At 42.8% G+C, this 13,304-nt stretch overlaps 1 protein-coding gene across 3 annotated transcripts in view; it reads right to left on the bottom strand.

The window, feature by feature from the left end:
* Positions 1–208: 208 nt before the first annotated feature.
* Positions 209–13,304, bottom strand: part of srbd1 (S1 RNA binding domain 1) — a 46,497-nt gene continuing 33,401 nt past the window's right edge. For 2 of the 3 annotated variants that reach the window (XM_056435425.1, XM_056435428.1), the window contains 5 exons: positions 11,088–11,194; positions 8,474–8,641; positions 7,921–8,061; positions 3,230–3,414; positions 209–540 (listed from right to left, as the gene is read on the bottom strand). In XM_056435425.1, coding sequence (XP_056291400.1) covers positions 248–540; positions 3,230–3,414; positions 7,921–8,061; positions 8,474–8,641; positions 11,088–11,194 — 894 coding nt within the window. In that variant the 3' untranslated portion in view covers positions 209–247. Of the gene's footprint in view, positions 541–3,229; positions 3,415–3,926; positions 4,034–7,920; positions 8,062–8,473; positions 8,642–11,087; positions 11,195–13,304 lie in introns of those variants that run through there. The other variant, XM_056435426.1, reaches the window with a different exon arrangement.

Here is a 13,304-nt window from a genome sequence, read left to right as displayed (position 1 = left end):
TTAAATTGCAAGTAATGTCGACATTGAATGAGTGTGTGTTATCACAATGGTTAAAGTAATTCCTAAAGACACCCTTAACAGTTTGTCTGCTAACTTATCTGTTGATAAGAACCATCTCACTTCTCATCCACACAATACGAATGTCGCCAGCCGTCCCTTTTAATCATGGCCCAAGTTCATGAAGAAAACACCATGACATGACTCAGTATCCATTTGTTTGATTTTATACATACAAATACAGTATTTATTATTGCAGGATCCTGATCAGGTCCAGCGAGATCCGCCCCCTCTCTTGGTCCACGCTCAGAACCCGGACCTCCACCCGCTCCCCAGGTCCCAGCGCCAGGCTGCGGCGCCGCTGGTTCACCGGCAGTTTGTTCAGGGTGATCTTGCTCTTGTGGATGAGGCCCGCGCGGCCAACGCCGATATCCACAAAAGCCCCGAACAGAGCCGTGTTGTCCACCCGGCCCGTCAGCACGGCGCCGACCCGCAGATCGCTCATCGACACAATGCCTCGCTTAAAGTCTGCTTGCCCGAAATCTGGAGATGGAGATAAAAAAGAGAGAGAGCGTCAAAAAATGTCAGGCGGCAGGAAGCTAGAAGTGAGGGAACGAGGGATCGATGACAAAATCAGGTACGGGTGGCAGCTGGCACAGATGCTTGGGAGGAGAGACGGGAAAGGGGGGTGCAGGAAAGCAAAGGGGGGCGGGGCATAAATGACAAACAGATATTACATTTCAAGCAGCAACCCAATACTTGTGTCTGCATACTTCCACATTTCCCAGTATTCTGTGCGACCCTACTTTCCACTTGGCCTGTTCACGAGGGATCTTTTTTTTCTCCTTTCTGTAGCATTAACACAAACAAGGAAGGCTCGCCCCCCAGGAAATAGTCCCGTCCAATTATCCTCCCCACAGCACTGATTTCATGTGGTAGCCTCGGCCCATCTGTTTACTCAGCTGAGCACCGACTAGGAGGCCAAGCGTAGTGCGCTGCAACCGAATAGGGCCAACCTGAGCGTGAACCTTGAAGCTGGGTTCCTTTATTTTAAGAAGTTAGCCAGCACTAACTGGGTATCTGGGCTTGACTTTTGTATCTCGCACTAGTCTAGAAATTAGACAACAAATTAGAAAAATATTTTAGAAACCCAGGTTCATTTAAATTTGCACTCGTCCAAGTAGCCCTCTGTGTAACGGATCCCCATATAGGATTTGGCGTGAGACTTACTGCTGGTGAAACTTCTTTATTTTCTTTCTTTCGGTGAATAAACATGAACCAAAACTCTTGAATAAATACACCACTACATATCTTTGCACACAAGTACACAACGACCTCCGTCTTTCTGCTATCACAAACTATTGAGTTCAGGTGCACATGAACATATTAATACATTGTACATACATTGGTTTTTAACTGTGTGGCTGAAGGTAAAATTCATTTTAGAAGAATGTCTGTCATCTCAAATAAATCCAATATGTTAGGTTTTAAAAGCTTATTCAGTGCTAAAGAGGAAATATGAGTAAATGTTTCTGATTAAAGCTACAAGCTGGTATTTTGAAGACGGTACTCACTCATGATTCAATAGTCTCCCCCTTTATAAAGAAACAGAGTGTAAATAACCCCATGAAAGGTTTATTGTTTTGTGTTGATTGCCTGCTTTAGCATCTGTTTTATTGGTTTTGATGTATGCCTTTTTATATTGTATTGTACACAATACACCTCGTCACCACCGTAAGAGCATTAGCCTCATACGGGTCCATTAAAACTATGAAACTTTATATAAAATGCGCATCCGTCCGTAACATCTGTAGCCGTACCGTCAAATTTGTATTTTTATATAAAATAAAGGTGCACTTCCTTTTAACATTTCAAAATAAAAGTCTGATTTAACTCTAAGAGGAAGTAAATTAAACGTCGATAAAATTATTAAAACAATACAATATAAAAAGGCATACATCAAAACCAATAAAACAGATAAAAAAGCAGGCAATCAACACAAAACAATTTTTCGTTTCAACATTTACTCATGTTTCCTCTTTAGCACTGAATAAGCTTTTAAAATCTAATATATTGGATTTATTTGAGATGACAGAAATTCTTCTAAAATGAATTTGACCATCAGCCACACAGTTACAAATCAATGTATGTACAATGTATTAATATGTTCATGTGCCCGTGGACTCAATAGTTTGTGATAGCAGAAAGACGGAGGTCATTGTGTACTTGTGTGCAAAGATATGTAGTCGTATAGCACAGTCTGCTGGAGCCATCACACCCTCTCAGAAACATCCTTGTGTTGTTGGGCTACGAGGAGGAAGCCACAGCACGGTCAGATCCTATTCGGTTACACGGCCAAGATATGCCTATTATAATAAAAAGGCACATGGAAGGACAGCGTGTGTCGTAACTAGCAAACCAGTCGAAGAACTGGACCGATGCACCTTCAACTCTGTCAGTCAGTAGGGACCAATAAATGACAATTAGAAGGAGACTAACAGAAGGTACCATGACTGTCAGGGTGCACACATGTGCAGTCTATTCATTTTTATAAGATTCAAAACAATGATAGTTTTGTGTTCAGTGACACTACATTTTGCAAATATGTACACATGTAATTCTAGCAGATGTGTGACCTCAGATTTATGTCGTCACTTGGTGTCAAGCATGCCCGTCTTCTTACTTTGAGATGAACTGCTCTTGTTATCCATGACGCTGTCCCTGTCTCCACCTTCTGCAATCCTATCCTATCCTTATCCACGCACTCCTCACCTATTGGCCCTTTTGGCTGTAATGATTTCAATGTTTTCATTAACGAATGTATATGGTTCATCTTTGTCTTTTTGTTGGTCGTCTGTCTGAGCGTTGCCATACTGATAGTTGTATTTCTATTTTTTTTATTTTTATATAATCCGTCACTATTTTGTATTGAATCTGTTGGGACCCCCTCGAAACCAAGATGGTACATCTAAATACAAATCATTTTGTTGACACCTACTGGGGAGTTTACCTGTGGTTAATTTTGGATTCTTATTGATGAATACATGTGGTGTGTGCATGTAAACATTGCTCAATCTGAAATAAAATCATTCATAGATGAGTGTAAATATTGTTGTATGAATATGTTTTTTGTTCCTCTGGGAAACATTTGCTTCGCATCCTTCGACAATTTAAATCACGGCGTTTGCCACGCAAACACATGCAGTGGGACTGTGACCGGCAGGAGTCTTACTTTGTCTGATGTCGAACCCAGGAGGCTGCGTGAGGCCGTCTATGATGAGCTGGAGGGTCTCGGGTGTGGTGCCCAGTGTCTCGGCCAGTTTCTCGACACTGCTGGTCCCAACCTTGCTCTCCACACACTGTTGCAGGCCTGCACTCCCGATCTGGTCTGCACTCCCACCCACGAGGGACAGAAAGCTGGAAACACGTGAAGTTTGGAACACAAATAAATATGAAAGATGTAGCGCAGAGTGTGAATCTTAAACCATATTTTTGTATATGCCCACACAAGCTCATGACAGCGTGTGTAAATGCAAGTGGTCCTCGCTGGGCTCAAAGCACATGCAGCACCTCGACTGCAGGCTGAATGAGAGACCTGGGTCCATGAGGGATGGAGTAACTGAGCAGGAAAAAGAGGAAGGGGGTGGGGGAGGGGGGGGAAAGTGACGACAGACTGGGAAGAATGATTAGGAAAAGAAAAGTAGAACTGTCAAAGAGAAGGGAAACAAAAGCCGAGGAAAGCAAAGACGTAGGAAGTAGGGAGCGTAAAGCTAAGCTAATGCAGGTAACGTGAGAGGGAGCTGGGGGGGGGGGGGGGGGGGGGGGTAGAGGTGTGGGAGTAAACAAACACAAAGCCATGAGTTGCCGGGGCGAAGGGCTTTCTGTTCTGAAGGCACACACGAGCACAAATGCACATTTATTTTACCCACTTTTAAATCAGGTAAATCCGCAGTGGGCTGTAAACACCCTGACACCTTGTCTCATGAAACTGCCTCCACTTTGCAAAGGTCGGCCTGTTTGTCCATCTGTGCAGCGCCTGGAAAAATCTCCTTGTATCACTTTGTTCGAGCAGGATGTCCCACCTCCAAAATGTCTAGACAGTCAGTCAGGTTGCACCATTTAAAAGCTCACCGAGCCCGATATTGGAATCAAAACTAATTAGCTAGCCTAGTCACACACTGGCATGAGAGCCAGAGTAGCAAATGGAGGTGATGGAAACTGTGTGCGTCTTGTGCGCACTGTGGATTTTATTTACAGCGGGCACTTTTCACAGCTCGCGTTGTATATGAACGCAGTTGCCTCTATGCATGTGCGGACCAGCTGGGCAGCGTCCTTGATGAATGTCACTCACTGGCAGCCTGACGCCTAACAGACTCCGCAGCTGTCCCCTCCCCCTTAACATGATGGACAGAACAGGTGGACACACACACACACACACACACACAAAGTTGATTCATACGCAGTGTTGTTCAGAAATCCTCATTTGGCAGAGACAGTGCGGATGTAACGGGACACGGCTTGTGTACAAACTATGTGTGAGACAGCTGGGCGTGGAGAGGCCCCGGCCAGCTAAGTCACCGTCTACCGTCCAAAAATGGGGGAGACAAGAGGAATCAATCCCTCAACACTCGCGAGCCTGATCAGTGCAAAATAGTCGGCGAGTGTGTGCCAGAACTGGCTTAGTGGTGAGAAAACAGCACCTTCGGACCGAACTGGAAGCCTGTCCGACACTTAGATCTCGTCTCTCCGGGCTTCTGGACTTTCCAACCATATATCGCTTTACAGGAAAATATGTTGGTGGCCTCGAGGTCTAAGACGCATACCACAGCCCCCATGGCTTGAATCCAGCCTGGGACCTTTGGTGCAGGTCATCACTCTTACTCGCAATGTTTCCTGTCTTTCTCTCCCGGGTCGACATTTTCAAAAATGCCCCAACAAATCTGCAGCACTCACTAGAGTATCAAATGCAGCGCAGGAGGAAATACTTTCTCCCTAATGAAGTGTAAAAAGCTCACGTCATAAGTCTCAGTTCTGATTTTATAATTTCTTACAGACATTCAAAGATGAACTTATCGTTGACTGGACATTTTGAAAAAATCCTTTCATGCCACTAGGACCTCAACAACTTAAAATACGGTCAGCTTTTCTGTTCTTAGACGCTGAAGCCGAACTGGAGGCTTTTGTCAACGGATACTTGCTGAACCGCAAACCATTCAGACATCAGACACAGTTAAAAGAGGGTACACACATTCGGTTAGTTTGCAGACCATAATTAGGAGCATCCCTTCAACCTCAGAGTGAAAAAAACATTGATGACGGAATAGAGAGAGGAGAGAGGGCGACTGCAGCGTTCAACTAAGAGCAGCGAGCATTCTGGCTCAAGACCGTACAACTGTTTTGGTGGGTGGTGAGTTCTACTTTCAGGTGTGTGCGTGTGCATGTGTGTGGGTGTGAGTATGTCTGTGTTGCCCTTCTCATTTTTCCAAGGGTGTGTGTTAGTATTTAAGGGGTACCAGGAGTCCAGAGGCCGCAAGTGTTGGGTTCATACTCATGTAATTACTGCCGACGCTGTGTGTGTGTGTGTGTGTGTATGGGGTTGGGTGGGCTAGGATATAGATTTTATCCAGGCACTCAGCAAGAACCCACTCTGTCTTGTATTATAGAAATATTGGGCCCCGACTGTTAAATATAGGAGTATGCATCATAAAGTGGAACCCCTCTGTCTCATATCACAGTAATATGTCATGGAGTGGAGCCAAATGCACACGCACACAATGCTTTATTGACATTTTTGATGTTAGATATTCTCACAAAGTAGATCCTGTACAACTTCCTCAACATAATTTACAGAAAGATTGCATATCGATATTTACTTTAATGCAAACATATCTCACTGCTGAAACTAAAAGGTGGATAAATTGTGTGTGTGTGCATTTACAGTCTAAACACACACGTGTGTGTGTGTGTGTGTATGTGTGGTATATGGTTACAGAAAGGGGTGATGTGGGGGCTGTGAGCAGTAATGGAAGATCCAGTTTCACTAATGTGATGAACATGATATTCCATATACACCATAAAGACGCGCACGCACGCACACACACACACACACACACAGCATTCCTCCACAATCCTCCCTGTGTGCCTCCTGCTTTTGTTGGTTGTAGGTGAGGATGTGAGAAGAGCTGTGAGGCACTTAATGATCCACACAATTTGAGATCTTTCATTTCGAGGGTTGAATATTTTCTAAATATGCTAAGTAGTCACTCTAAAGAGAAAAAAAACTTACAAAATGTAAAACTGAATAAGAAAAATAAAAAAGGTCTTTACTGACCAAAGGAAGGAAGGAAAAGTAATGCACTGTTAATTGCAATGTTACTATTTATTTTAAATTCTAAATTAAATGATAATTTTCTATTAAGGACGATAATCTTTAAGATTTTTCATGGATGAATCAAAGTCGAGGACTACACCTGTACTGGAGAGCCCATGTGAGGAGACAGCCAAATCAGGTTTTAGTTTTCTCTATTTAGCAGAGAGCTGCATGACTTACTCTCCCATTTAAACTTCAGGGGAAGATAACTTTTTTCCATTGCATTAAAACTACACCAGGCCATCTAAATTCCAAGGAAGAGCAAGCGCTGACATGCTTTTGCTTTTCTAGAGCCGCCATCAGACCTCAACCTCTCAGACCATCGTCGTTAACATTTAAAGAGGGATGTGACATGCTGTGAAACCACAAGACACGCTTTGGGAGGTTCTCAAAAAACAACAACAAAGGGTTCTCAAATGTTGAAAGGGTTTGTGAAACTGAGGCCGTCGCAAAATATATGTGCAAGCAGGTGAGAAATTAATTTGCATTGAATTGTGTAGTTTGCTAGACGCGGATTATAAGATAGTCATAGCAAAGAGTACAACATTTACCAAAGTCATTTGAAATGTTCCCACAAGTCAAGAGATTTCTAGACGCTGAACAAGACTTTTTAGATGAAAAGAAAGATGAAAGAAAACGTGTTTAAACTGCTGAAACTGTTAAAAAATGGTGGTGTATATTTCATTGTCATTGGATTCACAAAGGTGGCAACATCTACAACACAAAAACAACAACACACTCTGCCAGGTGTGGGCAATGATGACTGACGTTTAAGATGGCCCCATGACTACAGGGGAGAGAGAGAGAGAGACAGAGAGAGAATGAAAACAGAAAATTAATGAAACCTGAGCTGTGAACTTGGGGGAAGAGAAGGTGTGCACATGTGCTGTATGTGTGAGGCAGAGAGGACCATTAAAAAGATAGAAAGAGAATAGAGGGTGTGTTATAATAGCAGGGGGTGGATATTTGTCTTTTCAAACCTCTGACCTCCAAACAGCTCTTTGATATACTATACGATATGGCCGACTGCTGAACACACAGACACATAACCCCACAAACATACATGGTCACTTAGCTGAAGTAGGAAAGATAAGCAAAGACAGTCACACGAGCGGCTTCAATCTATCTTCACACATGTTCGCACAGGGACGCATCCACTCACACACATGCGCGGAGGCCATTAAAGGTGCATCGACGTGAGGGGAGCGAGGCTTAAAGCCACTAGTGTCAGAACTTGTGTAGACTAAACACAGTTGAGTGACTACAGCTGTAAGAGAGCGGGCTCTCTCTCTCTCTCACAGGACAATACAAGTATTGGGCAGATGTTCAATGTGCTTTTGATATCGGCAGCGCTAGCACTGATTTCTCACATGAGGACACACACAAAGTCCCACTGACATACACAAGAGCCAACGCCTCCTCTAGTATCCAGTGTCTGTGTAAATCAAATCAGAATCCTCCACCACGGTAACCAGCCCCATATGAGACGGTGTCAGAATCAACTCCATCTTAGCCCGAACACGCTTTGACCAGTGGGTTTGTGTGTACCGTACCTCTGTGCCACAACGTAGGACTCTGGGTGTATACAGGTCTGGTCCAGGGGGTTAACCGAGGTTGGCATGGTGACGCAAGTCTTCTTTTTGCCCTTCTTAGCTGCTGGTTTCTCTGGGACAGGGTGCGGTGAAGATTTGGCGCTGTTTGGAATGAAAGGTGTTGTAATTTTACCAGGAAGTCCAAGTCTTGAGAGGCAAACACAACTTAGCATCAAAGAGTCGATTCACCAAATAATAAAATAAAAACAGATTTAGTGGAATACAGCCATGCAGGCGGTTTACTTTATATTTTCTTTGACTCTGAGATTCCAGCTTACACTCCAATATAGTGGAGGCTAATTAATTTAGTTTGCACCACTCACTCTTAAAGTGCCTTTCTAAGAAATAGAGTGTATTTATTCCTAAGGATAACTCACATACGCAGTTCAATACTTGAAAAAGTGCCTTGAACACTGATATTATAAAGACTCCTCTCCTTCCACACACCGCCATAAAGGAACAACTACTCATCCATATATATATATATATATATATATATATATAGTTTGCCCACCTGAGTAGGGTTTGCGGGTTGATTCTAATGAAGCCGGCACACTGCTGGTAGGTCTTGGGTCCCATGCCTTTGACCAGTTTGAGTTGCTCCCTGTTGACGAAGGGACCATTCTGCTCTCTCCAATCTGCAATACTTCGCGCTCTGCCAGCATTCAGGCCTGCTACATGCCTAGGAAATAAAACGATACATAAAACGGGAAAATGTCATACAACATTATCAAATTTCAAATAAGTTTGCTGAATTATGTTTGTATTTTTCTGATGACTGTTCTACATGGGATGATAATGTCAGGAACAAGAGTCAAAAATAAAAATGGAGGAAACCAAAAGGTAAAAAATGGTGATGTCATACCAGCACACACGTCAGTACTGGTATGACATCACGTCACCGGTAAACCATCATCGCATCGTCGAACCGTATGTCTGAAACCCACATGAGAACATTCTCAATGTACTAAGAAAAACATTTTTATAAAAAGCTATATTGTGCGTCTTTTTGCAAATATATTGTTTCTACATCTGGCCCCATGTTTCTACAATATATACACAAGCAGAGCAGATTGGGCAGACTGTGACCTGGCATTTAAACAAGCAGGGGAAACACTCACAAGCCAATATTTAGTGAGTATATTTGTCCAGTTTTGGCCGAGCGATGCAGTGAGGCGATTTGAAACTCAATTAGGTCTGCTCTGTTAATGCCTACAGTGACTCACTCACACTAAAACACACGGCAATGTCAACACTCCACATAATACCTCAGTCATCAACACGCTGGTGTGTGTTTAATGTGTGTAGCATAACTTCTGGCAGGAACGGAAAAAGCTCACTTACAGAGCAGACTGGTAAACAGATGACCTGATGCCTGCCCTGCAGCTAATGCCAGCTCATTTCATACCATTTGTATCCACTTCAAGTGTGTGTGTATCAAATGTGTGCGCGTCTTGCACTTTTAAATCATGTGCATGTGCACTGTACATGCTTTAGTAAATGGATGCATGAGTGCACAGTACACTAGCAAAGATATTTGTGACTATGCATCCATCTACATTTGATGTAAGAGACGTGTATGTCCGTGTGTGTGTATGTATGTGAACGTGTGTGTATGTCTGTGTCTGTGTGTGCGATAGCATGCGCCTGTGCATGAGTGTGGATGAAGCTTTGCCATGTTGTGACTGCTAAGGGAAAGTATGTCAGAGGTCTAAGCCCTATTTCATCTCGGTTTCACAATTTGCGTGTCTGTGTGCGTGTGGTAGAGAGTTTACATGCTTGTGAACACATGTACTGTATATATATATATACAGTACATATATATATATTAGTGCTGTGAAAAATAACGCGTTAACTCAGTTAATTCAATTTCAGGTTTAACTAGTTATTTATTTTTAACGCATTTAACGCATGCGCAGAATGAGCTTCCAATCCGTCTGTTGTTGGTCGTCGGGACGAAAAAAAAGTCACTTGCAAAATGAGCTTCCAATACACCACTTCAATCTGAACTCTGTCCGCTCTCATGCAGACGGTCTGTTCATCGGTAATGATCCTTCCGCAGGTTCACCTCCGGAAACCTTGTTACGACTTTTACTTCCTGTAGATCAGGGTCTCAACACGTCGATCGCGACCTGCCAGTCGATCGCGCGTAGTGTCGGTAGATCGCATGACATTAAAAAGATTGGCCCGCCCCCTGACATGTTCTCTATAGCACGTCTTTGTTCTTTTATTAAACTAAACGTCTGTTGTTGATCGTATCTCCACAGCAGAATGTCATTTCTGTCTCTTCGCGTTGCGTTAACACTTATCGATCTCCGTCTCGCGCGCCACAGAGCTCCGTGCGCGCGCATCGGGACCGAGCAAAAAAAAAGTCACTTGTCAATCTGTCCACCTGTCCGTGTCGGTGAGGTTTCAGCTTTGCAGCGGTGTCCCCGCCGTCCCTTTCATCATGACCCCAGTTCATGAAGAAAACCCACACAGTCAGTTTGCCTCAGCAGCTGCTAGAGGAAGACTAGAGGCCTTTAGATTGTATCATGGTGGAGTTAATGGTTGACAAACAAGAGAAAAATGTTCTGTTTAACCCTCCTGTTACCTTTACATTTACTAACATAATTTACCCCAGCAATTAAAACCTCCAGAAAATTATTAGAATTAATATTGCTTCCCAAGTTTAAGTGTGAGGTACTTTATGTTTGTTTGTTGACTACATAAATAGCCCTTTAAATAAATAAAAAAGTTGATATTTCTGATATGTTTGACACAGTGAAAAACAGCCTGGGGTCAAATTGACCCCAAAGAACACCGACATTAAACATTGAATGGGGTCAAATTGACCCGAAAGGTAACAGGAGGGTTAAACATTCTGTTTAGGATGAAGATGTATTAATGTTCCATATGGAAGAAAACTGCTAAATAACTGCTGAGTTGCAGCACCATTGTATAATGTATAAATGTATATATCCGTCTTTTGTCATAAATCTCTATGTTCTCACAAAATATACCGAGAATATCGGTAATATGTGATTAATCATGATTAATCCACAAAAACCTGTGATTAACCCGATTAAAAATTTTAATCGTTTCACAGCCCTAATATATATGTGTGTGTGTCCTCATGTGTCGTCTACCTCATGAGCGTCTCGGAGCAGATGTTGATGTCCACCCCGACAAAGCTCACACATTCCTGCACCACGCCGTCCAATGCCGTCTTCAGACCTCCTGCTGACACATCATGCTAGAAACACACACACACACACACACACACACACACACACAATAAAAACTACAATAAATTACTGCATTCATCTGTTGCACAAATACACACACTTTCATAATGATTGATCCCAGTCTGTTGCATTGCAGACTTCTAATGGACTTTATGTTCTTTTTACATAAAGGCCCAACTGTATATTTACTCACTATTATATTCCATCTTAGCTTGAAGCTACTAATTGGTTCTGTGTAGGCAAAATGTTCCCAAGGGGATTAATAAAATGTCATCCTCAAACAGATAAATAAACGCAGAGTGTCAAACAGAGCGAAAGCGGCTTGATTGACACGTAGTTGAGCAAGTGAGACGAAGCGAGACAGATGGAGCAAACCGAAGGGGAGAAAGAGGGAGATAAGGAGCACAGATGTGAAAAGAGAGGGAGAATGTTTAGTTTGGCTAACAATCTCTCTCTATTCCACTAACAGTGTTCTCGTTACTGTAGCTCGCCACCGATTTAAGATCCTTCTTATGAACTCTTCACACTTCCCAACCACCTGCCAATCAGCAATCACCTCAGCACACATTTTACTAAAGGGCTGGAATAATTTTCCCTAATAAGGAGCAGGGAAGATCGCCAACAGTTTTAATGAATAAAGGATCAGAGCAGAGTGAGGTGAAGAAAAACAATATGTTTAACACACCAAAATACGAGTTAATAGTTTGTATGAGGCCTAGAGGTCAGAGAGAAGCCGTGGGCCGGAATACAGGGGCAACAACCAAGAAGTTCAGCTGCAGAAGGACGCCTCAGCAACTGCTGGAGGATGAGCAGATAGTCTAAACCAGACTACTGTTGGGCTACTTCTGTGTATGTGCGCAACTGTTTGTGTGTGCCATGTGTGGACCGACGGGATGGACTAGCCGGGTTGTTGTCTTGTAACATGATCAAGCGCTGGCTTGTAAACAGATAACAGCAGCTAGCAAACGCACCATTCTCTGTCAGCAAGAAGAGGACAGAACAGGACCGACGGGGACAGATGGGGAGAGACTGGAAGAGGCGGGGAAAGACGAGGACAGACAGGGACAGATGAGGAGAGACAGGGAGAGTGAGACAGCCTCCTAGGTTTTGCTTGGCCTTTGAGAGACGTTGACTAGTTTGAACCAAGTTTATAACCAAATTATCGCTGGTATTTTTAATATTTTTTGTTTCTGATCGATTACATCATAACACATTTTCCCCTTCACGCTACTAGAGTGCATCACTGCTCTTTGTGACAAAGCATTACTAAAGCGAGTGACTAGGACTCAGATGATGGCATTTAGAATTAACCTATTACACTTAGTTACACACAGTATTTTACACAAATATATTTTCGTTAATTTTAGACATTGTGCCAATCATTTATTACATTCCCTCTCACTTCGCTGCAGTTTAAAATTTTAAATGAGTATTTTTGTGATTGTGGTTCTTTTAATTAAACAATTGATTTCCCAGTACTGTTTACAATTAACTATGACTGAATGTTGATTCATTTAGAAATAACATCTCAGTAATTAATTACTGTATCTGAATTGTTGGATTTAATGAGCGCAGGTTCTTTTTGTATGTGTCCATTCAGCAAGCACTTCCTTTGAAAGCTTAAAGTGTAACAACAAAATGGTTAGATTAAACCCATTAGACATTGTGTGATTCAGCAGAGGGGAAGATGGAGGACGATAGAAAGAGTGGAGTCAGTACCAGAGAGACAGCACAGCACCCCTAGCGGTGACTCTTCCTGTGACCTGCAGTCTGACTGAGAATACAGAGGCAATACAACCAGAGGCCTTTTTGGAACCTATAAGAATAACTTTCCAAACTATACGCAGTTCCCACTGAAGGTGTTATGATTTCCAGTGAGAAGATATAGAAAGAAGAGACAGACAAAGAGAAGCGAGAGAGAGGAAATCACCTGTAATGACACATCTGAGAAGAATGTTCTCACGTGAGAAAGGTGGAGGTGTGCAGGGCAGTTTGAGTTTTAACCTGCAAGGAACCCCAATGAATGTATTCTCACATTCCTATTGAAACCGTATAGAGGTGGGAGCAGCACTATAGATATTGACTGCTGACACAGAAGTGCACGTGAGGCGCAGAACT

The sequence above is a fragment of the Pseudoliparis swirei genome, chromosome 17, assembly GCF_029220125.1.
Source record: "Pseudoliparis swirei isolate HS2019 ecotype Mariana Trench chromosome 17, NWPU_hadal_v1, whole genome shotgun sequence".
Classification (NCBI taxonomy): domain Eukaryota; kingdom Metazoa; phylum Chordata; class Actinopteri; order Perciformes; family Liparidae; genus Pseudoliparis; species Pseudoliparis swirei.
The sequence above is the reverse complement of the archived record's forward strand: the minus strand, read 5'-3'. Positions and strand labels throughout refer to the sequence as shown.